General features: G+C 42.0%; 1 protein-coding gene across 1 annotated transcript in view; it reads left to right on the forward strand.

Annotated features, from left to right (window-relative positions):
• The first annotated feature begins 21,907 nt into the window (after nucleotides 1–21,907).
• COG2 (component of oligomeric golgi complex 2) overlaps nucleotides 21,908–27,731 on the forward strand; it is a 33,112-nt gene continuing 27,288 nt past the window's right edge. The window contains exons 1-6 of the mRNA XM_069799632.1: nucleotides 21,908–21,995; nucleotides 22,947–23,236; nucleotides 24,031–24,192; nucleotides 24,989–25,054; nucleotides 25,981–26,061; nucleotides 26,689–26,792. Of these exons, the coding sequence (XP_069655733.1) occupies nucleotides 21,908–21,995; nucleotides 22,947–23,236; nucleotides 24,031–24,192; nucleotides 24,989–25,054; nucleotides 25,981–26,061; nucleotides 26,689–26,792 (791 nt within the window). The remainder of the gene's footprint in view (nucleotides 21,996–22,946; nucleotides 23,237–24,030; nucleotides 24,193–24,988; nucleotides 25,055–25,980; nucleotides 26,062–26,688; nucleotides 26,793–27,731) is intronic.

Below are 27,731 nucleotides of genomic sequence, written 5' to 3' on the forward strand. Positions count from 1 at the left end.
TTCCTGTGCACAGATGCCACTTGGTGAACCAAACCAACAGGTGATAAGTGGAGACAATCACAGAATTCTCTTAAAAACCTCACTACTTCTCTGAATTGAAATGTTAATTTAGACACAGGCAGCAAAGACAACTGCTGAGATTCGGGGCTCTATGTGTCTAACTGTTCAGGCTAATAACCCCCTAGGAGTTCACAATAGTCTGAGAAGAAAAGACACGCACACACACAGGGTACTCCCTCTGACATAGAAATTTTCTTTTTTGTTATCTGAAATTTAAATTAAAGTCATCCAAACTGAAAGAGTTTTTGGCTATGTGCGTGGCATAACAAAAGTCACCACTAGCACAGCACAGCAACATATCATAATGAACTCTGTCTTTTCACGCAGCAAAAACATTCTTTCGGTGATGAACCAGGTACATTTCTGTGATGAAACATGAGAAGACTCTACAAAGAAATGCTAGCTCTGTTCCCTGTAATTCTGTTGGTCACATAACAACACACATAGAAGGAATTTTCTGATATGTGGTTAAAGCCTTGTCTCAGTCAACTAAAAGATAGATTTTTTTTTTTATAACTCAAGTTCCCTGTCAGCCATTACTTTGCTTCAAATAGATCACGTGGTATTTTTGTTACCTTGCCTTTTAAAAATATATATTAACACTGCAGAAGGAGCAGTTTGAGTGAATGGAAGTCTGGGGAATAACAATGCATTTGATTAAATACCACACTTTTGTTACTGAGAAGGACAATTTGGTTGTAGCAGGCTCTGTGTACCCTTACAAAGATGGATTGGGCATGCAGCACATCCAAAAAGCCAAGGCTGGGGAACAAAGAGGCAACTCCAAATATTTTCCAAAACCAATTTTCAACCTCTCTCTAAAAATGATGCAACATGTATAAATCAACTCGTTCAAAGATAAGCAGTGACATAAACAGAAAACAGAGTAGGCTGAGTGAAAGATCTCACCAACCAAAACTTGTGTGTCTTCAGTCATAAGTACAAGCCCATCGGAAATGGATTTGCTGTTGGGCTGGGAATGAGGTTTTTCCTCCTACCCAGTCAATTTGGCTTCTCTGCTGGCACCCTTCATCACTAACAGACTGATGAGAAAAACCAACCTTGGGCTCTGACTCCTCAATATATATTGTGGGACAAACTAAGATACCCACCTCCATTATCTCTCTGAAGAGCTCTTCCCCCTCTGAATTAATTGCCACCCAGAGATGAACAGTTTCTAATACGGCATTTTAGGACAAAGTGCCATCCAGAAACACTAACAGGCTTGGTCCTGAGAACTGGCTCAGGGATGGAGTAGACATCCAGAGGAAATTCTGTGTTGTCCCCATTTGAATGACTAGCACTTGCAAATAGAGATTCATACTGTACTAGATGGGCCACAAGATGCTAACAAGTCTTGAGCAACACAGCCCTGATCTGGATCTAAAATGACAGTCAAATAGGAATGAGACATACAGCCTCTCCTTCAAGTCATCTAATCCTTTTTCTGTGACACGATTTTAATATAATTCTTTGCATTCGCATAACGTGGCTTAATCTGAATCAGCTTTCTAAGCAAGACCTGATATGGGCTGATCATTTAGCATCTCCAACCTGTTCTCTCTCAGCCAGACCTGATTTTAGGTCTCCTTAACATTTTCTCCTGCTGTTTTGCCGTGACCTTCAGCAGCCCTAGCTCATTCCGTCTGACCCAGATGCTCTGCTTCTGTAATCTGGATCCCCAGCTCTCAGAGGTCACCCTTGCTCCATGGCTCCTTTCAAAGCTTTCAGTAAGCTTTCACAGAAAGCTCTCAAAGGAATATAGTTATCATGACATGGAAAAGAAGGAGCTCTTGTCATTAAAATCTGCTTATGACATAGCAGAAAGAGGATAGGAGCAAACAGTCACTTTTCATAATGAAGGGAAATTACCACCAAGAATCCCAAAGGTTATATGCTGGGACTTGTGAAACAGCTACAGATGACAGGAAAAGGAGGTGCATACATAGGTGACAAACTTTTTGTGATGACAAAAAATTATTTTAGTAAAATCAGTTCTAAAGCTGACTGCAAAAAGTGGCTGAGGGATTTCACAATGCTGAATAGCTGCAAGATAAAATAGCAGATGAAACATAAGGTTAAGATCATTGTATCACATACAGGAAAAACACTTCTAAGTATACATTAAAGTGAATGGGCTTTAATTTAGCTATTGACATTGGGAAAAAAAAAGAATGGGAATCACAAATAGAAACCATCATTAATTAGATAAATACACTGTGTGCCCACGTTTTTTCACAGAAAAAAAAAATTCTTTTTTTTTTCTTTTTTTTTTTTTCCAGAAAAGATATGGACAAAGAAAATAAGTCTGTTCAAAGCTATGGAAATAGCTCAGAGCCTTTTAACTTGGAAAAGAGATGACTGAGGGAAAATATGACTAAGGTTTACGAAATGATAATGGTTTGGAAAAGGACAACAGATCTTCACTGCTTCTCATAATGAAAGAATGAAACAGCACCAAAGCAAAATAGCTGGCAGCAAATATAAATAAAACAAAAAGAAGTGCTTTTTCACACAGCAGGTAGTTAAACCATGGCGCTCTTTGCCACAGGTGTTGAGGAGACTAAAGCTTGAATGGGTTAAAACACCTGCTAGATGTATTCATTAATGCAGAAGTTGATCAAGGGTTATTTAACATATGCTCCAAATAAGTCTTTGAGGTGAAGAAAACCTCCTGGCCCAAAAACCTCCAGCTGTTGTTGATGTTTCAACAGCTGAGGCATCAAGAAATAGAAGAAATATTGGTTTATATTTCTCCTTTTTCTTACTTTCTTCTTCTATTGGCCGGTATCAGAGACACGATGCCGAGTTAGAGGAGTCTTTGTTCTGACTCCATATGGGCATCCTCCTGCAATTAAGGAGAAAAGGCTATACAGAAACTGTTGACCAAAAGCACCTTTATACATTGAATGAAGAGAAGTAAACGCAAGGTCCAGCCGGTACTTCCAATATGCAGTCAATACAGCCTCCAAAGAGATTACACAGATGGCAATGGTATTTGGAAGTGCAGAAAGTGCATTGCCAGTGCAGAACCATCCAAGGAAAATTCTAGCCAAGGAAGAGTCTTGTTCAGATCTTGTGTTGCCCAGATATTTGGATGCAGGGTTAACGTAAGCACCTGTATGAGCCATCCTGCCTAGGGCAATTTTATGAACCAGCTTCCATGATCAAATACTCTGCTGCATGAGGGAGGAGCTGATGATGATTTCAACTGAGCTATAAATAAGCTGAAGGACATTAAATAAACAAATCACATAATGGATGTGATTGAGATTAGCTATTATGAGGAACAATAACAACTCCTCGTGGAGGAAAAATGGAGCGCGCACAATGATGATTTTGTTAATAGCTCAGGCTTTGTGTCAGGTGTAGAAAGCAGACAGCAACAGAAGGAAATATGAGCTACGTGTATTTATTGCAGCAAGCCAAAACCACTGTAAGAGGCAGGCCAAAAGCTGTTTACATAACTACAAGGGGAAGAAAAAGGAAGGAAGAAATGATCCAAACAGGATGCTGCATTTCAGGACATAAGGTGGGAAGTGTTAGTCACAGCATCAAGGCACACACGTCTTCAGTCCAACAAGAGGAACTGTCTGTGTGAAAGCACTGGCTCTACTTTCCAAAGCTATCTGGTACAGTGTGTTTTGAAAGGTTGCAGTGAAAGATCGTGAAATGACACTTTGAATGGCGAGGCACATCATGTCAGATGGAAAATTAATCCTCCCCTTTGCTACTGAATCACGATGAACAATCTCTCTAAAGTACTGCGAAGTCTGGAAATTTCATCAACTACCCTCTTATAAAAACAACATTCAGTTCACTTCCATTCACCCAAAGAGTTAAAAAGCCACAACTTTTTCTGGAAGGAATGCTACCAGAAGCTTGGAAATTGATGAGGTTTCTAAGCGCCCAATAACAAAAAAGATTCTAAGAAAATGCAAAAGTAGGTGACATGTAAATTCAGGTAATCAGCATAACAGATTAATGTTTTTAAGCCATCTATTTCAAAGTTCTTATGTCCTAAAGTTCAGTATCAAATCAAGATTTGAAGGCAACAGCTACAAAATTATTAAAAATCTAGCAATTCTTACCACTCCTATCAGTAACAGAAATTTCAGCTCAGGGTGTATTTATAGACCAGCATTCTGAATCCAGCTATGACTAACTGATTTTTCAGCTTTACTTTGCTGATTTGGTAGAACTGGCAATAGTGTGCATACAAGCAAAGTTTCACCACTGTATGTCAGATTAAAAATATGACTTTGACCAGGATATCAGAACTCCAAAGGAAATGTTTTCTACATCATACAAGGGCAAACCTGATGTATTTGACTTCCAGTTGTTGCAGAAGAATTCCCTGAGAATACAAAAAGAAAGCTCAGCATCTCTTTAGCTTCAGAAGTCATGCTTAGAAAAAGTAGTGCTTTAGTGAGTTCATTTGTGTCATGACTAATTTCCTCAGTTTTTAATAAAATTGAGATGTGAGCATCTCTTCCAAAGGCAGAGTGTCCTTTGTACACTTATATAACCCATAAACACTTCAGAGGAGTGAGGACCAGTCCCTAAGGCCACCATGGCTTATCTCTGTGTTGCGTGCCTCAGACTGGTCCATCGGGCACTCTCCGTTCCCTGGAAGTGAGCTCCACGTCTGTCATATGTTGTTGCAGAGCTGAAGTTACCCTGCCAAGGCAAGTCACCGATCACAGATCCCCAGGGCAAGTATTTTTGTAGTTTGCTTTCCACAGAGGGAGTCGAAGCGAAGGGGTATGGGCAGCGTTTACAGCAACAGGAAGGATCCGTCCTTCACGGTGACCCACGGGTGGATATGGGTGAACCAAAGGATGAAGATGAACCTTAACGAATATATGTGGGGGTGACAGCTGAGGAAAGGGATGGAGAGAGTGACAGTCTTTACACAATTCATCCTTCTACATAGGAGAGATGGGATCTGAGCCATAGACAGGTGCAGTCAGAAAGCATTTTTGGAGCACTGGTCTTGAAGCACAAAGGAACAACCACCTTGTAAAGCTAACACGCAAAGAGTGGCTGCCTCCTCAACCAAAGATATGGTGCTGCACCTGCAGCTCCCAACTTTGACTACAACTGTCTCTTATGAGGGTACAAATACATATAGGGGTTTAGTCTCTCCTCTTCATTAGTGGCAAAGCGGCTCACCTTTGCTTTTCTCAGTTTCAGAAAAAATAGGTCTGATGTACTGCACTGCCTTGTGAAACTGAAAAGTTGTCACATCCCATCACAGAAACAATGGTCTCTTAAAATGGGTAGGTCACCAAATAAGGATGAGGTTTCCAAGGCCAGGGCATTGCTACTTAGGTTAAAGAAGCAGGCAGTTTTCTATTTGCTTATGCCAATAGCTGCATATTATCATAATCTATTAAGGAGGCTTTTCTGGACGGTCCTGGTTCATAGGATGCCATTCTGGATTTTACTGTTCCAGATGGTGAATATCAGGGAAAGCTTCCCCAGGGTTTGTCTTCTGTCATTGAGCATTTAGTTGGCATTAAAAAACAAAACCCCCGAAACAAACAAAAAAAAGAAGAAATCTATCTGCGGCAGACACCTAGCAAGGCAAATTTCATCCTAAACAGCTAAAGGGTTATATAATTAAAGTCAAAAGAAAGCAGTCTTATCTGGAAAACGTCAGGCAGCCTTACTTACAGGCAGTGATAGGAACTCAGTTCCTGCCACAATATGCTCTTTCATGTTTCTTCTTTTTATTGTTTCATCTGTGTAACTTTGTGACCTGATTTTACACTGGTTGTATTAGTCTGGTATTAGTCTTCTGTAAAATCAATGGGGATGCTGAATTAAAAAATACAGATTAAAAAGAAAAAGAAGGGGTTTGCCAACATAATATTAATGACTTGTCAAGAAAGCTAAGCTTGGCATGCGAAGGCACCTTTCTTTGGCTATCCAAAATAATTTCTACAGTAATTAGCTTCTTTCTTACATTTTTGAAGGATGTCTCTCTAGTACAGTACTATACAACTGACAATTTATGCTCCTCATCAGAGTAGGGAAACTGCAAGAAAAATAGTGCCTAAGACACACTGGGAAAAAATGTCTATAACGTAGCTACTAGAACTTTCTTAAGCCACTTTATTAAAAATTAAGAGGTGAGGATACTGCAACGAATCATTCAAATGGGTAAAGCCCAGGCTTCTCACAAACTGCAAAGTCATTGCAATAGACAATGAATGGAGAAGTTATTTCCCTGGGTGACTGTAAAATAACTTCTACAAAACAATCTGCAGCTATTGTGGAGGAGGTGTTTTTAGCAGCTGTATTGTCCTAAAGGGACACAAAAGAGCCGCAGCTCTGGATTTTGGCATGCCACCCCTTGGATTTGGGCCTACATGTGCATTGACCTGGAATGTGATGCCCTCTGGCTTTGAGAAGGAGTGGGAAATGGTGACAACCAGAACGGGGGTTCAGGTATTTCTTAAGCTCTTTTTTCTGGTGGCTTTGTGAGGGATTAATCGACTAGGCAGGGCAGACTGTGGCTGGTGTAAGTGCCTGTGCAAGCAGGCTCCGTCCAGCCAGTTGCCGGTGTCATCTGCAACATCTGCACATCTTTACTGCTGAGTCCTGGGTATGGAGAATCTGTTCAAGGCAGAACTGCCTGCGCACACAAAAGAGATGCTCCTGCCCACCTCCCATGCAAGGAGAGGAGCCTTGCAGATACTAGGAAACAGAGGAACTATAAGGCAAACAATCATACAGCTTTCCCGCTCTGTGAAAAAGAAAGAAGTCCAGACTATTTTCTAGTCTGATGGTCAAGGATATCACCTGTAAGGACTGATAGCTAATGCACAGAATCTGTACCATAGATAAGGAGGCATGGTTTTTCCATCAGCAACACAGTTCATCACATAAAAGAGAACAAAAAATAGAAAAAATAGTACCGGGTAGTGACCTCCTGTAGTAAAAAAATTATGCTAATGCAATAAAAGATACAGGTATAAGAAAGTGCTGCATTAGCAATGAACAGATGAATAATCTCCACAGTTGTGCTTTCAAAAAACTCCCTATCCAGTTATTTTACAGAAGCCTTTATAAGAACATAGAAACCTGTGCTGGGTGATCCTAGGGTAGTATGACAGCTTACAATAGCCACAGGACCAAAACCACCAAAACAACAGGGCAGTCGCACTTCCATGGCCTGTGATACTCTTGTGCCAACGCTGCTGTGGGCCAGCTCTCCTGAATGTCTATCTGCATTCATGGCTCACTACTCTGCTCAGAGCTGCAAGTCCTTAAGCCTCAGCTTAAGGAGAGGAGAGAGGGAAAGGCCAGAGGTAGGCCATGGCCTTTATCATCCACAGATGGACAGTCCTTTCCATGGAATGGCCTTATGTTGGGAATCAATGAGAGGTGTGTGGTTTTGAGGGATGTGGTGAAAGAAGAGATTGAGAAAGAAGGGAGCAACCCAATCACCCTTTTCAAAGCAAGCAACACTTGCCTCATGTTCCCTCATATATGGTGGGACCTCCGTTCCCTTTTGCTCATGCAGAAGTTGTCATGACTTGTGTTGACACCGTAGAGCGGTATCCTCCAATGCTCTGTTGCTGGCAGACTTCTTCAGAGTTACTTGAGTTCCTCCTAGCTTGTTGACTGGCTTCCCCATTGTGCTCTATGCAGCTTAATCACATGCTGTCAGACACTAATGGGGATGCTAATGAACTAATTAACATTTATGGGTAGCTGAGCTTCCTGGGAATGCAAGGGGAGCTGTTCTTCACGTATGTCACTAGGACAGCCTCTGCTCCCAGCTTAATCAGAGATTTCCACCTGTTGTTTTTTTCTCTTTGGCAAACCTTAATGGAATAGAAGGATCATGTGAACCAAAGCTGGGAAGAGATATATTGCACAATCCTTCTCACATCACAGATCCCAAGAAGGTGCATCCATCAATAGGACAGGCAGTGGTGGGGAAGAGAAACAGAGGATCAGCCACCTGAGTACAGCCATGCGCATCCCATAAATCACCCTAAAAAGTTGGGCTTGATCCCTGTGGTAGCAAGTTTTAGAGGAATGATATGTTTCTCTTGCCTATTGGCCACAGCAAGAATGAGGAATTAAATGCCTGATACATGAGCTGCAATAGACAAATTAATTGAGTGTAAAGGGACATCTTCAAAAATTGATTCTAGGTTTTAGGCAAGACACAGCTTGTCCAAGAAAGCCAAAAATGCAATGGATATTATCTTCAAGGAATTACTGATACTGCTGTAATAAGACACGTTTATGAAAGAGTCTGGGTGTTAAAATTGAAATACCTCTGGCTAATTCAGAAATGGGGAAACATGCACAAGGCCTGCTAATGGACTGTATCTCTGCAAAGTTAAAAAACAACATATGAGACAGAGCTGCCGAATTCCAATGTGTGATCTGTGCTTTGGAAGAGGACACCAGATATGCCAAACTCCAGTTCTTGTGATGCTATTTTTGTGTATAGCTGAAATGGAGAGATTTCCCTTGATTAAAATGGATTTTAAATCTGGCCTGGTATTCACAGGATCCATTGGGATATCTGGGATATTCTTCTAGGAATGTTAAAGTGAAGAATTGGAATGGAAGAGGGGAGAGAAAGGGGAGTGAAAACTGTTGGAAAACAGATAAGAGAGGGAGGAAAAGAGACAATTAGGGAATCTCAGAATATGTATGTAGGCAAGAGAGGCACTACACAAAAATAAGTGAGAAAAGGCAACATAATGAAAGAAGAGAACATTTCTATTCACCTCTCTGCTTTCTGATAATGTCAGAGGGACAAGGCATTGCCCCTAGTAAAACTCTCTTATGGTTATAGAATGGAAGTATGTTGGTGCACTTCAGGGAATAGTCAAAAAATGACTATACATGTTTTGTGTGGTTTGAACAACTGGCGGTTTGATAAGAAATACTGGAGATACCCATCCAGCTCAGTATAAAATTTCAGGGCAGGGGGGAAAGAAATAAAAGTGATGAATTTTGCTGCAGTTGCCACTTCTTTTGAGTGTCATGCAGTTCTGATCCTAAGACAGGACTGCAATTTGTTAAAAATGTGCTCCTGTCTCCTGTGTGGCAGTGCCCTATCAATCATCGCAGCAGTGTTAGGATTTCTGTGTGCAGGTACAACATTGCCTTGTCACAGGGTTGCCATATGACTTTGAGGAAAGGACAGTCCTAAAGCAGGGACATTTTTAAGATTATACATAAATTTCAGGAATCCTTACCTTAAAATCAAACCTAGTTATCTGCAAAGAAGGGGGCTGAATAAAATGAAAATAGTAAATAATATTTTAAACAGTTGGTTTCAATATTACTAAATAAAATTCTATTTTTTCCCTGTGATTGGATTTTTTTTTCAATTATTTTGTTACTGGGATAAAACAGGAAGCTGGGAACTGGTAAAGCTGCATGATAGTAAGGATCAGTTCTTCACTCTGCCACTTATTCTATGCACAGCTGTACACAGATAACGTTACAATTTCTGTGCCTTGGTTTCCCTATGAGGTAAGGAATAGGTATTCCTATTAATAACATCATGATTACTTTACAGGAGTGAGATGAGGCATTAGGAGTTTTCAGATCCACTGATAGTAAATGCTAAAAGAATTTCAAGTGTTGTTATTACAGTAACTGGGTTTCCACAGAAGACAATAAACAAGCTGAGAAAACAGTAAATAATAACACTCTTGAACGATTGACCTGACTTCCCCAGATACAATTCCTTCCAAATAAGTTGGGCCTGCTTTTTTGTTTCTCTTGAGTTAGTATTGCTTCTCATCTTTGCTGCTGCACACGTTACACCCGGACTCTGTCAGCTGCATAGCCAAAAGGGTGAGGGGAGTGGGGGGAGCCGCACTGCTTCACCCCATCTCACACCGGCCAAGGACACGCCAGCTGATGCTATCTGGGCAGCTGCTATCCCTTCATCTGCAATGGTAAATCTGTGTTTTCTCTCTTTGTATTAAAGCTGCGGAGAGGCAGAAATAACTGGGGCAAAGTTCTTAACGGCAGAATTGCGTAGCTTTTATTCCCTTGTTGCATAACACGTTATGTGAGTGCCTGAAACACCAAGTTAAGACTTATCTTGAATTTAATGATGCAATTGCCCCATTCCATAGCAAACTGCAGGAATCACTAATTACATCTCTTAGAGGCCAAGCTATTCAGCTTACATCAAAAGAGAGGCTGGAAAAAATAATTACTGTTAACAAGTGAACTGAAACTATTATGCAGACTTCCCCAGTGTGCAGAAGCTGTAAGCCATAATCTGAATGAGATGGAGGATAACAAACAGCAAATGGTGTTAGAGCACGTGATATTTCCTGTGCCCTCTCTTAAAAAAAAAAAAAAATTAAAAAAAAATAAATCTGAGAGGTCAATGCAAAAAATAGGAGCACAGATTTCTGCCCTAGGGTCATAAAGACAAATTGGGATGCTGATGAGACACTGCTCTCTGCAGAGCCTCTGAGCCGAAGGAACAAATTAAATTATTGCCATCAACCAGCCCAGCCGAAGACCAGTTCTAAGACCCCTTCCCTTTTCTACTCTGCCTGCTTCCCGCTGGTCCTGTCAGCTCAGATGTCGTGAAGAAAATTCCCCTCCTTCTCTGGTGAGGAGTGAATGTGTGCTGTAAAGACTGGCTTGAAATAAAACTGGGCCGCCCGCCAAACCTGGATTCAGGGCTCCAAGTTGTTCTAAAATAAGCACATTTACCTTCCCCCACGCGGTGAGAGCCCATCCCACGGCTGTCTTCATCCTCTCCACCTCTCCCATGTTCTCTCTGCTCGCCTCCAGTGCCTCACCCCATACCGTACCCTGTTTCCCAAGCCTCACCAGTACTTTTCCAGGGCAATGCTGGTCCTAACGCTGGCTCAGTCTTTGCACAGGGCTCTGTAGAAGAGATCTGGGAGCTGAAACCCACCACCTCCCACAAGAACACATCTGTTGCTCCAGCATCACTACTATCTTGTGCCACAGTGCACATCAAGCTGTCTTTCCTTCCAAGGGAAAGAGGCCTTCAATTATCTTGAATTAAAGCCTCCACATCAGCAGTGTGGCTTGGCAGGACGCAGGACTGGGCAAGGTGGCACATTCCTTGTAAGCACGTGGTTACAGCAGTCATCAGAGTATTTATGCCTGAAGCTGGATCTAACTGTAAGCCTAAGTCTTGGTCTTTTGTTTCATTAATGGGGACATTGTAATCACTGTTTGGGGTAAGAAGAGATTTTTTTGACTTCTCAGGTTGTTAATTTGCTTTGACGCATCTGAGTCCTTTTGAGTATTAGCTAGGGAGAGGTTTCAGTAGAGTATCTTTCAGGGATTCAGTAAGTATCCTTGTTGTCTTTACACACCATCAAAGACAGAATGTGGGGCCAGCTGAGCTGTCAATCAGACTTTATGTAGCAACTGCTATAATCCTAAAAAAAATAGAACCCAAAAGCTGAATTGGAAACATTTTTAATTTACAAAGGGGACTAGAGAAAACATTTTAGGAGAGGCATGTTGCAGAATGGGAAAGAGCTGGAACAGTAAAGCAGAACTGAAACCTCACCTGCCATACTTTATGAGACAATGAGAGAAAATAGCAGTGAGTTATATTGGTAGCAAGGTGACCCAAAGTGCTTTCATGGTTGAACTCACAACTTCCACAAAATAGTCATGGTTTAGGGCCTGTGAGCCAGAAATAAATTTAAACCTTGTATTTTTTTACACTGCCAGCAGTATTCCTTTCTTTCTTCTGTATTCTCCTGTCCTTGCTGAGTGTGACACTTAGAGCCTGTGATCTGTGGGACTGTTAGAGAAGAGAAGCAGGTGTGATGATAGCTTTAGTCTATTTATATCTACTTGAAATGTACCTCAACCTTGAAAATTCTCCCAGGCTCTTTTCTCTCTTTTTCAAACAATGTCATTGTTGTGGACGGCAACATACCCAGTTGGGAATCACTTACTATAGCCATGTGAAATACAGCTTACAAAATTTCAGATGGATACAAAACCACTCAGGCAATGGAGATAGATCTAGAGGTACCTGGTCGAGTGGAATCAAGCTGTGAACAGCAAGGGAAATAGTCATCGCAGAGCACTGGATGACTCAGCACTGCCAAGAATTTCAAAGGCAACAACTTAGAGGTGGGCTTCAGAAAGGCTTGAGAGTATTACAGCCTCATTGTTTTCCTCATGAGGCTCTCCCATGATTCAGACAGGAGCTATCCCTTCCCTTGAGTTCAATCCACTTCCTTCAGCATTCCCAGATGTCCTGTAACTCTTCCACGTTCATTTCCTGAGGTTTCTTTACTTCAAATGCTTCACACCGCACTCCTGGGCATCTTAACAGCACCTGTATATAGGTTTACTGGGTAAGTTCAGACCACCCTCGCTCCTTCATTATCTTTCTTCCTCTGTTTTTGCCCTCTTGGCTCTCCTTAGCTGAGATGCAAATATGCTAAAATGCAAAGTAGTGCTCGGTATGCTCTGGGGCTTCCCCAGTGCCACAACCTTTTAAAGAGAGCAACCCAGAAAGCACTTTTCAAAACACCTGTCAGCCCAACTCTGGGCTGTACCGCATAACTAAGGAGGTGTGAAACTCTGATCTCAGGCTGAGAAGTGCTTCTAACTTCTCTAATTGTCCATCAAGTATTTATGCCTGGTCCCCTGTACGTGCCCCCAGGGATTCATCCAACTACTGAAAAGCAGCCATTATCCATTCTGCCATTTGGCTATGGAGAAGAAAAGTGAAATAGGAAGTGAAGGAAACAAGTGCTGTATTGTGAGACTTAATATAAAAACTACCAGCAAGCAGCGTGTGTGGGAGCCCTGCGAGCAGCTGACAGAAATGCCTCCCTCACACTGGTATTTCCCCCGCAGTGGGGTGACTCGTGGGTAGCTGGCTCCGTTACTTTAGCAGATAGGGCCACAGGTAATGTTGTGTGCACCCCGGCACCCTGCCCTGCACCTTTACATTTAACATGGGTGAGGGGAACCCCGGCAGAGCACACCAGATATCCAGTGCCCCTCATGCAAGACTTACAGAATAGGACCACACATATTTGCCCATAAAGTAGAGAATGGCCAATAACTCTGATCAGTAAGGGAGGAATAGAAGTTCTTCACAGCAAATGATATTTAGCACTCCTGTTTCTAATCAGTCTCCATAGCACATATTTCCCATATCTCACAGGAACCATATACTCAAAGATGTCAGAAAAGATGAAACTACGGTTTTTGCTTTTCAGAAACTGGCTCAGGCTGGGCATTGTCTTCTTGGCACAATGATGCTTTTTTTATAACAAACACTGACCATTTCATCAAGGCAAGCCCTTTTAATCTGTATGAAGAAGCCATATCTTGCATTCAGTCTTCTCCATGAGAAATTTAAGCTTATTTGAGCTATTTGTGTTCTTTATTGCACAGCAATTATCCTGCTGTGAAGGGATGGACTTAATGACCAAGCAGGTAATTTCTGTTGCTAATTTCTTTGCTTATATCTCAGGAGGGTGCATGCTGAAAATTCTTTTTAATAAAAAGAGCTTTCTTAACCTAGTGCACATAATTACAACACTGGTAAAGCACAGACATCCTCTACTTTTTAATAAATGACTCATGATTTTGCCTGCCTTGCTTTTCAGATGCCGAATGTGATCCATCTTGTAGGGATCTGATTCTTAAGAAGCCTTAAGCATGGCTTTTGAATATGTGGCCCCTTTGAAGTATTACAAACTGTCTAAACCAAAAGCACCATAAAACTAGTTGATTGAAAATTTCATCTGCAGTTACACTATCTTTCTATACTGTAGCTGAGGTCAGGGGGAACTTTTTTTAACAAAGGCACTTGGATGCACAAGTGTCCTGACAAGAGACAGACATTAAGTTTAGATGGCAGAGGACAAGCAGAAAATGGTGGAATCAACAGAAAATATGAGCTCATGGCCGATCATTTATTGCCATGTGTAAATTAATTGGTAGCCTCAGTGAGAATCTGACAGAGCTGGTCTAAGGACGGAATGAGGATTGCAAATCATAGCGTTGTTTTTTTTCCCAGCTATAACTGTACAGCATTAGACAATGACAGTGACTCACAGCCTTATGTGTAGTTCAGGCTATCATATGTGTCATATACAGTCTCTTTCCGCTCAAAAATTTTGCCTGGGCAGAATGAGGGGATCTTTCCTATGTTTCTGGGCAGCTGGCATTATTTCTCACTAGCTCCAACCAGGCTATCGTATATCCGGAAAGCTGGGATATTTCCTCAAAGCATCAATAGATCAGATGTGCAGTGCTTGACGTGCAGGACCAACACATGAACATGTGGATGGTTTAGCGCATGTGCTCATAAACCCTACCCTTCGCAGGGGCATCAGCTGATGAGCACATGCGTACACACTCAGCAGTGGGACGTATCCTAGAAGCATCGAATACTCTATAGGGCTCATTGCAATTATATGGCTCATTGCAGTTAGCCAAGTCTCACAACTTAGGGAGCGTCACGTGTTAATTTAACAAATCCAATACAGAGGCAGTATAATTTTCTGAGCAGATTAAAAAGGTTGGTTCCCAGTGACTAATCATGCCAATGCTCACCTACTGGCACGTTAACTGGAAACCGTAGCATGACAAATATGAAAAAGGAATGACACATACAGTGTTTCTATGAGGAGTTCTCAAAACTGTCAAGATGTGCAAATTTTTTCACAAATATTTGAATAAAGAGTAGAGAGATTTTTCCCCTGGCAGCGAGTCAAATTATCTACAAGTGTATTTTTGGTGACTTCAGGGCAAAGATAACATTTCCTTATATAGCTGCATCAGAAAGATACTTTAAATGACTTCTGAAGACTGTCAATTTCTATCTTTGGAGAGTGCATATGAATCTGTGATTTGCACAGCACTTGAATTAACAGCTGTCTGAACCTAGTCAAGACCTCGTGGACATTACCAACAGAGAGTGCTGATCAGGCACCATATAAAGGAACAGAAAAACCAGACCATTCTCGTTTAAAATCACCTTGTCACGGCGCAGGAGAGCTTAGTGTGGAGAGAAGCCATGCCAAGTTAATGACAAGTGCCTGCTCAGACACCTGCTGTCCTAAACAACTTGACATGCTGTAATCATTGAGCAGTCCTGGGGTGAAGCTGGGGAGAAGAAGGCTGGTGGCTGGTTGGGGAGGCAAACGGCACCCACGGGGCAGCCGCCGGTCAGGGGACGGATCCTGCCAGGAGAGGCCAGGTAGCAATGGGGTGCCTCGCTGACCCTCTCCCCCGTGAGCTCTGCCAGCAGCAGACAGCTTTAAATCGCCTCTCAACTGGTACGTAGCCCTCCCCTGCTGATCCTCTTTACTTTTTTGGGCTGGCTCCCAGCACCTAGCAGCCGTGAGAGGTTGCCAGCGTTTCATGATGCTGCTCCCGCTCTCCTGGGAGGAGCTGGGAGCCGGAGGAAGGTGGGCTGAGGAGCAGAGCTCGTCCTCTTTGGCGTACAGCAATAAAACTGCAGGGTTGGCAGGGATGAGAAGGATCTCGCCAGGAGGGGAGTAAGAAAGATTTCTCATTTCGCATTTCCACTTTGTTTCTGATCACTTGCTTTGTTACAGGCTGAAGTGCCAGTGTGTACTTCAGCACAGAAAATGGGAGGCTGAGAGGGAGCCTGATCTCACTCGTTGCTAAGAGAGTAACCTAATTTGCAGCAGATGGTGTTTATTGTTACTTCCCATCTGCATGAGGATTAAGAATTCTTCTCAGAAGAAAACGATGCAGCCTGACAGCATCCCAGTAGGAAGGGGCAAAATTAATTCCAATCAAATATAGCTTTTCTCACAAAAGACAGGTTTTTCTGAACATTTGAATAAGCGTAACTTAAATAAAGTTTAAGATTTTTTAAAAAATAATATCACTCTAAGTTTCTAGCTGTGCAGAGTCATTGTTAAAAATGTACGGGAATGGAGTCAAGGAAAGGTTAAGCACGTTGCCTCTGATCAAAAAGGAACTTAATGTCAGAGCTGAGATTAAAGTTTCAGCTCTCCAAGTCTTAGACCACGATGCAGTCCCACAAAGGAACTGATAGCACATCTTGTAAGCATCTGTCCTTGGCCCAAGCACTGATAAAAGAGAGCTATGGGTATGCTGTCTATGAAGGATCGGTCCCTTAAAACCGCAGATGTCTCTCTTATGTTCGCCTCCCACTGACCAATGTTGCCCCCTGGCTCAGCATGTCTTTTTGTACATATTAAGAAACTAAATTTTTGCTCTATAACTTGGCATAATCCATCTGAAGTCATAAGAGTTGTACCAAGGTGATTAGTACATTGAGCCTTATTATAGTCTGCCTGGGGTTTTTTTGTATCCCTTACTGTAAAATTCACACCTTGCATATACCACTGCCACTATGACTTTCAGTTGTGCCCAGACTTTAATGAGGACACAAAATTAACACAACTACAACTTAAAAACACAGATGAAACTTTAAAATAGACATGGAAGGAACTGACAGTGGACGAAGGAAAAAATAATAGTATTCAAAACAGAGATAGCAAAAGAACAAAGAATTAAGTGATAATTTAATCAAATATGTATTCATGTATAATGGCAACCTGCCTTAATATATGGGCCAGTCCCCAGACTGTAATGGTTATACTATATTTAGAGTGTACTTTTACTTCTGCTGTCTGTACGCTTGCTTATAGATTCATTTTTTGACTAGCATGCCCTCTTTTCCTTCCTGCAGTTTATGTCCTAGAAGAAAAAGCAGAATCTGGCTATTTTTCTGGCATTTCTAGAAATCAGGCAGCCCCTGGCAGATGGCTGGTGGTGCACGAGCAGATTGACTGGGTATGTCAGGGAATTTGTGGCATTCCAGGCAACGGGAATGTGTCTGAGGCTGGCAGACCTGACCAAAACACCTGCCTGGACTGCAGTAGACAGCCATCCCTTGCATGGCGGCTGCACAGTTGATCTGTACATTCACAGCAAATCTGAAGCAGCTGGGGTATGTCTGATATCTGGCATATGTGCTGCATAAATAGAAATCTCACTCTAGGATTTCTTGAACATAAGTCTGGAAGTCCTACATGCATCCGTAGCAGGTATTTTAGTGGTTGGTAATTTAATGCAAAAATCATGGCAGCATTAAGTCATGTGGTATATTGTCTTCTTGAGACCTGCAGTGCAAAAGGCACAGCAGCAGTGGCACATATATATATGGTGATGTTGGCCAGAAGATGCTTTGCCATCTTAAAGTACATTTATTAAAATCCTCAGATGTGTATTTTTCCTCTTAACTGATTTATACAATAATGGCATATCTGAGCCTTTTTCATTGTTTCCTCTCTTGTGGTGTTATTAGGTCGACTCTGTGTGTGTGAGTGTACACCTATGTGCAATATCTATTATACATACACCACAACTCATGCATTTTTCCATGTGGAGTTTCTCTTCCAGCTTGGTTATGCTCGTGCCTCTTAACTGAGCTGTGCAAGAAACTTTGCAGGCTTTGTTCCCTGGGGTCTTGTAATGGAGGATCTGTTTGCTACCTAAAAAGTCATCAAGTTCAACACAGCTTGGCCATCCCAACCAGATCTATGCTTACTGCACACTCATAAAATTTGCTCCCATTTCACATGAAATGCTTCTGCTCCAAACTTTGTGCTCTTTAAGTCATTTTTTTACCGTTTGGAAAAAGTGCACAGATTTCTATGTTTCTGTGAACCATTAGTGACATCCAGTGGCTACCAGTGCAAATGCTAAAAATGCATAACCCCTGTAGTCAAGGGACACTTAAAACTTCCATCTCTTTCTCTAACAGAAAGCTATTAGAAAAAGGAGAAGGGAGGAAAATTTGTGTTTCCTGGTTCTTCCACAACACAATCTTACTGTGGATTTGATTATACCTCACTGAAGTTGCAGCATGCAACTGTTATCTTTCCTTTGTGATAACTGTAAGAAACTATTGAGCTGCCTTAAGAAAGCAAGTGGCTGAAACCATGCCATCTCCAAACAAAACACAGATACAGATCACAATGCAAAACAAACAAACAAACATGTGAAACCACTGAGAAATATAAACCAGATACATATAAGGGTTTTACTAGGTAGTGTGCCTGGCAGAGGAAGACAAGCTGAAGAAACAATACAGAATGAAAGAAAAGCAACAGCAGTGATCTTCTGGACAGTCATAGCATCATAGAACCACAGAACTAAGGGATCATTTGGGTTGGAAGGGACCATTAAAGATCATCTAGTCCAACCCCCCTGCCATGGACAGGCACATCTTCCACTAGACCAGGTTGCTCAAAGCCCCATCCAGCCTGGCCTTGAACGCTTCCAGGGATGGGGCATCCACAATTTCTCTGGGTAACCTGTTCCTATATCTCACCACCCTCACCGTAAAAATTTTCTTCCTTATATCCAATCTAAATCAACTCTCTTTCAGTTTAAAACTGTTGTTCCTTGTCCTGTCACTACAGGCCTTGGTAAAAAGTCTCTCTCCATCTTCCTTACAAGCCCCCTTTATATATTGAATGGCTGCAAGAAGGTCTCCCCAGAGCTTTCTCTTCTCCAGGCTGAAAAAACCCAACTCTCTCAGCCTTTCTCCATAAGAGAGGTGTTCCAGCCCTATGACCATTTTCATGGCCCTCCTTGTGAATAATGTAATCCTGATGAAAAGCTTTACAGGCACTTTTGGGCAGAGCACTGGCTAAAGGAGGTTTGGATCCACAGATGAATATATTGTGCTGTTGTTTGAACCTTCTTGTCTTAAAAAAGGTAAGCTTTTGTACTTTGCTGTAATAAGCACATTATCAAAGAAATAACTCAACCATCTGTTTCCCTTCCTGATGGAAATAAGTTGATAGTTGCTGAATTTTGGGTAAGAGTATATCAGATATAGGCAGTTACCTAAGTTCCAGTTTTGCTACTTTTGTGCTGCCTGGGATATCACTGAATTCCAGTTAGCCAGCTAACGAGTCAACAACCCAGAAGAAATTTTCAGATGAACTCAAAATAATTAAGTCCCATTTTGAGAGCTTTCCTCAGTGTCATCGTGAGCATGTCAGGAGGAGGAGAAGGTGGAAACCCACAGCCTTTTTTTAGTTCTTATTTGGGGCACTGAGGTAGGATGTTGTTAAGTTAAGCAGCTCCTTTATGCTATGATTTGTTTGTGCATGGCAACTCAAGCATGACAGAGCTGAAGCCCCCTCCTTCCCTGCCTCCCCTCCTGCCTCCTTCCCTCCTCATTTCTCTGTACTCAACGTATCTTTGATGTAAAGTATTAGTCTATACTTAACACATCAGGGAAAGGGGATGGTTCTGCAATATTTTAACAGGATATGTGTTCAAAACATGTTTTAAGCTGGTCCATTTTCATACTGCAGTTTACATTCCACATGCATTCACTATAGATCTTATAGCATGTATCATAGAATCTTAGAATCATAGAACAGCCCAGGTTGGAAGGGACCTTGAAAGATCATCTGGTCCAACATTTCATGGGAAAGGGAGCCCAGATGAGATTACCTAGCGCTCTTTCCAATCGCATCTTGAAAACCTCCAGCAATGACAACTCCACCACATCCCTGGGGAGGTTGTTCCAGTAAATGATTGCTCTTACTATAAAAAAATTCTTTCTTATGGCAAGATGTATGTTTGTTTAAATCATACATATAAAATCCTGTTTTAATATAATCACAAAACAATGGCATTACTGCATTTTATAGTTGGCTTCCAAGACCTACCACTCGAGGAATTTGCAAACTTCTTTACCTTGTTCATTTAGGACCAAGGCTTTTCTAAGCATGACTGCAGCCTCACTGGCTGCAGCAGGACTATTTACACCTTGGAGTTAGGCACATGTTGCAGTGACTGACAGTTATCACAGAAATCAGCAGCATTCACTCATTGACTTCTGTGTTCAGGACTGCAACCAGGGACATAAACTCTTCTACCTGTATTCATGTAAGCAATTCTATTCCCAAAAGAAAACAAAATAAAGGCACTCAGTAAGATGCCAGTATTAGGAAAATACCCTTTTCCGCCTTTAACTTCTATTTATTAATTGGTGTTCATTGTTTTTAACATCTACTGAAAGCAGCTAACACAGAACTTTTCTTCCACAATTTTGCCAGAGAGACAAGCGATACATTGATGGAGATATCATTTTAGGAAGGCAAGATATTGAAAATAATTAATCAGCACTGGCACGTTAGTTTGTCTAATACTATCTACATTTCCTGAAGGTTCTTGGTACCTGGAGTGTTTACCACAAATTAATTGTAGTATCTCTGTCCCTGCATGCAGCAGACTGTCACGCTTTTCTCCTTTATCATAAATTGTACGTAATGCCTTCAGCTTTTTAAAACAATAAAACCAGAGAGAAATCTTAAGAATGTGGTGGGAGGTAAACCTAGCTGCTTTCCTTCCCAATTTAACTGATATGTACTGGAATTAAAGTATTTCCAAGATAGTGGATTAGTCATTGGCAGCCTTCAGGAGAATGATGATACAATTATATGAAACATCATTTGTCATATCATTACGCATCCCTTGAAATGTTCTTTATTTGAGAATAAGAAAGGATGCTGGAATCTTTAAAATTCAGCACCCACACAAGAGCTAAAAGTAGCTCTTTTACTGTCTGACACCTACATCATTCCTATTCAGATAATAGCAATAATACCGAGACAGACTTTCAGATGCTCTCTCTTAATTCATCTAATGGTTCCATTAATGATATGTTATCCAAAACCTGCGGATTAAATAGTGATTACAGTTTTCACAAGAAATCATTACGTGTCATGTCTTTGTGGTTGGGAAAGAATGATGGGAAAAAGTTTAAAACTGTGTTTTCTAAGCCTGGAAATCTGGGAATGACAGAGATGAGAGGAAAGGAAAGGGATGAAGGGGCTTGGAGTAGAAATAAACTAAATAGTCCTAGCACAAAAATAATGGAAGTAAAGAGAGCTTCGTATGACTCTTTGGAATGGCTAATTCCCTCACTGCTTTGCTAGTCTCTTCTGTCTTGCAGAAGCTTTACTTTGTGCACCACTGACCCAAGTGAAGATAGCTGTTCAGGGACAGCATGTGGAAACAACCCATGAGTCCTAATTCTGGTTTTACTGTTAACTTACTGAAATTGCTATATTGCAGTTTCCATTGGCAAATGATTAAATTCCACAAACTTCACATTTAATTTACATTGCTATCAATTAATACGAAGACTGTAAAGAGCTCATCAAAAAACAAATTGAAGTGGAAGCATACTTTTTGTTTCCTCAAGGAACTTCGTAATTAGAGCTTTGTAAACAAAAACATAAATGGCAACAGTCGGTCTTTTTAGAGCAAGCTTTGTCTTGGCTAATACATAAGACCTTAAAAAAGTAGGGGTAACTCCTTTGTTAAGGAGTTAACACTAAAAGCTGGTTAGAATTTTAATGTCAAGCATCCAGCTCATTAGATTAAAAAGATAGCTGAGCAGTAATGTGGCTTTGTTCCTGTACCAGAATGTAGACGACATTTAAATATCACAACATAAGAAAACCTTTTTGATCTGATACATATAGTCATAGCTATCACAAAAACGTGCCAGTGTGGATTTATGTGGTGGCTGTACCTTTTCGGCTCTCTAGCTGACAACACATGACAGCTATAAACCATGCCTGCCAACATTTGAGATCTCTGAGAGGGTGGGACATTGTGAAACGTGTCAGTCTTGAAGAGCTTTCCAAAGGGACAGGGTGAAAGCAAGCTGGGGCAATTAGCATGCAAGAAGCCAGCCAGCGGGTGCACGTGCCCACCACGTTCATCACTGAACTGCTCGGCTCTTCATACTTCTTTATAACTCAGGGAAGTCCTAATGAACTCAGCACCAGCCGTGAATCACTGGCAGGAATCGCTGCTGGTTACAAGCCAGCTGGGCTCTGCAGAAGCGCTGCCGGAGTTAGGTGGGGATGTACACATTAGCTCTGCTGAAATCCTAGCTGTCCAAGAGGTCTGGGGGTTCTCTGACCCAGCGTACTGCTGCAACTCCACTGAACCCACACCCGTCAGGTCCGGGGAGTCTTCTCCACCCTTGCCAGCGGAGCAGCCGGCAGACCTACAGCGGATGCGCCCTTACAACTGTTTGGTAAGGCGCTGGGCTTGCTCCTTGTTTGAGCTCACCGAGACATAATTAAATCCATAAAACGTACGTGCAAGGAACAAGATCGTTTGCTGTCTTCCATCCTGAGGCGGCAGACAGCAGGGAGGCTTTTTAGAGCTAAATTTGTCTTCACTAAGGCATAAGTGACCTTGAACAAAAGATTTTGAAGGAAACAAGACCCTAACAGAAGAGCCTGCTGAAAAGCTGGAGGATGGAGGAGGTAAATTACGCTCTGACTCAATTCCTGATGCTCAGGACCACGTGGGCACAAACTGCAATAAATTCAAATATAAGGAAAAGCTTTTTCTTTTGCTGTTAAGAGCTGTCAGACCCTGGCACAGCTTGCCCAGAGATGCTGTGGGGCCTCTACCCCGGCGATACCCAAACCCTGAGGGGACAGGGCCCTGGACCTCCAGCTCTGGGTGACCCTGCTCAGGGCCCCAGGAGGCTGCACCGTACCATGTCCTGGAGCCCCATCCCACCTCCGCAGCCCTGGGTCTCCATGGCTTGTGCCACGGCCCTGACAAATGGCCCCCACAGCTTTACATGATCTGGTCAGTTTTATGTGCCGGGGGCGTGCCGTGGGGCACCAGGCACCCACTTCAGCAGCACAGCCCGGCTCCCCTGACTTCGCAGGGTGGCAGGAACCAGAAAACTTCCTCCGAAGAGGCTGGGCAGGCCAGCTTTAAGGGCCCGGTGCCCCACACCTCGGCACGAACACCACTCCGCCACACGCCCGCCCCGCCATTTTGAGCTCCCTGCCGCGCCCCCACCAGCCCCGGCCCGGTGCCGCCTGCAGGGCCGCTGGGAGCCGTCCAGGGGGCGCTACCGCGGCGGCGTGCAGCCGCGGCGCCTCTCTTGGCGCACTCCCTGGCCTGCCGGCCGGTGCCGTGCTGGCGGAGGAGGCGTTGCTGTGGTAGCGGCGGGCACTGCCGCCGCCTTGGGCCTGCCGGGCCGGGGCCGGGGCCGGTCGTGGAGGCGAGGAAGATGAACCTGCCGCGGGGCCCTGAGAACCTCTGCTTTGACAAGGACGAGTTCATGAAGGTGAGCGGGGGCTGCGGAAGGGCGCTGTGCGCCCGGGGGGGGCCTCCTGAGGAGCGGAGTGGCGGGTTCCCTGGGGCGGTGAGAGGGGCCCGGAGCCTTGGGCCGGGATCTTTGAAGCTCCACCATGGGATTTTTTTTTGCCCCGGAGAAGCGCTGAGTGTGTCACTGAAAGGGGAGGGGGGATCCGGGCCGTTTGCAAAACCAGGCGGTTTGCACCTCGGGGGTTGTGTCCAAGCAGGGTCTGCGTCTGAGCCTGGCGAGGCTGAACCGGAGTCGGAGCGGAGGGGGAGGCCTGCCCGAGGAGAGAGCCGGCGGGTTTTTAACCGGGGGATCCGAGTGCCTCTGTCCCGGGCCGGGGCCGGGTGCTGCAGCTCACCTCCTCGGGCAGGTCCGAGTCATAGTTCCTCCAAATCGCCCTCGGCGTGCTTTGGAGCCAAGTTGCAGGTAGACTGAGAAGCAGCGTTTAGGCCTCGTTGCTTGGAGAGGTTAAAGTAGTTCGTAATACTGTATTTCGACTTGTGGCTGGTTTTGTTTAAAGCGTATACAGGGAATACACAACCCTGTATTTTGGAGAGCTAGTGTTTTAGTTACCCTGACCCACGACATTGTGTGCTTTTCTGATTAAAGACCAAGACTTCGGGAAACTGCTACCTTAAGTAGCCTTTTTGCCCCCCAGAGCTTTAGTTTGGTGCACTCTCTGGTATATGGAATACTTTATTTTGGGGCGGGGAGGGTTGTGTTCCTGGCTTGAACTTTTTACTTAGATCCTTCTCTCTTTTCTGTTTCGTTTTCAGCCGGATTTTGATGTTGATCACTTTGTATCAGACTGCAGGAAACGTGTGCAGTTGGAAGAGCTCAGAGAGGATCTGGAGCTCTATTACAAACTCCTTAAAACTGCTATGGTGGAACTCATAAATAAGGACTATGCAGATTTTGTTAATCTCTCAACAAATCTAGTAAGTGTTATTCAGTTGTACTGTGTAGTTCAATCTTAATGCAGTTTAGTGGGCTTTTTATTTTTCACATGAAAACTTTAGGCCTTTTATTTTTCATTGTTAGAATTAGGATGTCTTGAACTGTGACCCCTTGCACTAAGAGAAACTGAAAGACCATTCCTGTAGAACTTAGCTACTGTACAGAATTGCTGTTGGCCTGTAATAAATGCTTTAGACATATGCTTTTTGTCTTGAAAAACTAATTCATTAGGAAGTCAGACTCAAGGCAAGCTTTTTGTTCAAACTGCCAGTAGTTGTAAAATTGAAGGAAATAAATAGTTAAAATAGAATAGGAATTATACAGATAAGGCCATTCTGAAGGATTCTTTTAGGAATCTTTAAACTTACTATACAGTCAATATATCTTAAAAAAAACCCCAAACAACCTGCTTGACTGAAAATTGTAATCATTTTCATATTAAAATGTCTGGGCCACTGTGTCTTCTGCTCTTTCACCCCAGTTCATCCAGGTTCCAGTTATACAGGTTCAAAGATTGAGATTTAACATTTTTATGGGTAGAAAAATTTCCATAGGTCAAGTTTTTCTTTAATTTTTGGCTTTGTGTGACAAGCAGTCTGATATATTTATGCCTGTATTTGAGGTTACATATTTTTGCGTTGCATTTAAAACTGGAGACTATGAAGGGATATCTTTTCTCGGTTCTTTTTTAGTATCTGTAAAATGATAGGCTTTGTCAGTAATTCCCATATGAAGTTATCAAAAAAGTAATTAATATTTTTATTCTAATTTCTTTAGGTTGGCATGGACAAGGCTCTTAATCAGCTTTCAGTACCCTTGGGACAGTTAAGGGAAGAAGTTATGGTATGCTCAAAACGATCATTATACACAGCTTGGTAAACTTCAGCTTGCTTTCATACGATGTACAGAATGTCTTTTACTCATGTTAGTAATTATTATAATAAACTCTTTGAAAATTGATGACTTAGAGTGGTAGTAGGAGAGGCATTGTGTTTTCAAGCAGTTGAAGTAGCACTAAATTTACATTTTCTATAATGCCTTTCAACCAAGAGATAAAGGACTCCTTAAACGTGAAAATGAATGGACTCTTGCAGGACAAGTCTGTGGTGAAATACTGAAACTGTTTTAATATTTGCATACCTTAAAGATGGTAGTAAATAACTCAGATGCAACACAGTCCCATTAAGGACTCTTTTTGCTCAGTCCTGCGGTTTAACCATAAAAGATCACCCCCTTGAAGGTGAGTCTTATTCTGGCTCTTCCACAGTGACTTGGTATTTAGCAAAGGGCAATTTTTTATCATCTTGGCAGACAGTTCAAAAGGATGTTTGCTGCATAAATGTGCCTTCAAAATATCACCTTGATGTCTAAAACAGCAAATAGGTTCAGTTAGCATAGAGAAATATTTATTATGTGAAAAATGCTACTTAAATCTGATTTATAACTTCAGTTTCAAGACATAAAATCATATTGGTTTTATTGCCTGTTTCTGGGTGAAAGGTGGTTTGTTCTCTGTAAGGTACTGAAAGAACACTTCCAGTTGAAATAATGATATTTGTGATAGCAGTACTTAAGGAGCAGATTACACTTTCAGTTATTTAGTCTTATTTCTGGCTTTTTCACTTAGAGGGCAGTTGATGTATTGTAGCTTTTATTAGTCCTATATTTTTATTTATCTGTCTCCTGGTTTAAGTTTAGATATTTGAGTTAAGGGGTTTTTTAAACCTGGCTGGAAAGCGAGCTTGACATATTGACTTTCTCTCTCACAGAGTCTTAAGTCATGTGTCAGTGAAGGAATTCAAGCGGTAGATGACCGGATGGCTAAACAAGAAGATATTAGAAGAAAAAAGGTACAACAGATAAATTATTACCTTGAAAAGATCCTCCTTAGGATGACTTTGTTTTTGTCGTTAACCCAGAGAGAGTGAAATTTTAAAAGTTCTAGGCTGTCTAGATGCACACTGTGCAGGATTTTGTACGTGTAAAAATAATTGTTGACATTTTGGTTGACAGACTTCATTTTTTACAGTGTCTAGTTGATTATAAATCTTTATTTTACTTTATTTGCCAAAAACATATTTGTTTGATTTGGTTGGGGTTTTTAAATTATAGTTACTCTTGTTTCTGCTTGTAGTAGTATATAAACTTGCTTATTATGAACGTAATTGAAATACAGCAGTTTAATTTTTATACGGGGACACACACACCAACACTGTCCTTGTGCTTAACTTGGAAAAAAATCAGGGATAAGAACAGCTGTTCTATGTCTGTGACAAATGTTTGTTTGTGGGGGTTTGCGGACTTATGTGAACAATACTTCAACTGAGACATGACTCAAGTATTAAGATGGAGGAAGAAAACTTTTACACCAGCAAAAAAACCCCAAACCTAAAAAACAGTCCAAACTATCTTTAGGGTCATTAGGTAATGTAAATTGGGATTGGGGTCAGACATGAAAAATCTTTCTTCAATTACAGATGTGTGTCCTGAGACTTATTCATGTTATTCAGTCTGTTGAGAAAATTGAGAAGATTCTACATTCCCAAGGCACTAAAGAATTGTCCTCGTTAGAGGGAAACAGGTAAAAAATACGTAATGTTCAGTTTTGTTTGTAACTGTGGACTAACTTAATTTCATGGTATTGTAGATGAATTTACAAGCATTAGGATATATGTTTGGAAGAGTAACTCTGATGGAATAAGTGACTGTTATATTAGTATTTTCTCAGTTTTAGTCTTCTGCAAACTGGTCATTCACAGAACATGTAACTTAGCCTCCAAAGTTCTGAATTACTTGTAGTGCTTTCAGTAAACATTAAGTTTGCATGCAGTAATTTTTTTTTTTTTCTTGGAAGTCACTAATCCTGTTGTGTCTGAAATACTCTCTACGGTATAGTTCATTCCAATATCATTTGGAAGTAAAATGGGATATAGCGTTTCTCATTTTCTTTGCTTATGTATGACTGAAAGGACTGTTGGAAGAATAGTCTGAAGTAGGCAAGCCACACATGTAATGCTTCTGGTACAAGGAAGGTTTGTGACAAATTCCAGTCACACTTCCAAGTTTTGTTTTTTAACAACTACATGGAAAGTGTCCTCTCCCTCTGCCTTTGCTGAGGGATGGAAGATGTCTTTCAGCCAGTTTTGGAACTGATGTACCAGCCACACGCTTGAAATAGTTGACTGGGATGCAAGTGCAACTTAAGCTGGAGGAAAAAAGACAATTTTGTGAATGAACCTCTTTGCATGTGAGACTGTCTCTTCAGTTTAGTGCACTGGATCACATGGTAGTGAGTGGGGGGAGGTAGACAGAAGAATAGGTTGATACCTAGAGGGACAAAGCATATGCAGATGTTTTCAGTCAGGGTGAGGCACTTTGCAGAATTATGTTTGGAAGCAAGGTTGTACTCCAGTGGCTGAAAATTTGGCTAATTACTGGGAGTATGTAGACCTGAGAAGGGTAGGACTGTTTCTCTAGAGATAGCTGTCATTAGTTTTACCACATAAAGGGAAAATAAGAA

The sequence above is a fragment of the Haliaeetus albicilla genome, chromosome 13 (assembly GCF_947461875.1).
Source record: "Haliaeetus albicilla chromosome 13, bHalAlb1.1, whole genome shotgun sequence".
In the NCBI taxonomy this organism is placed as follows: domain Eukaryota; kingdom Metazoa; phylum Chordata; class Aves; order Accipitriformes; family Accipitridae; genus Haliaeetus; species Haliaeetus albicilla.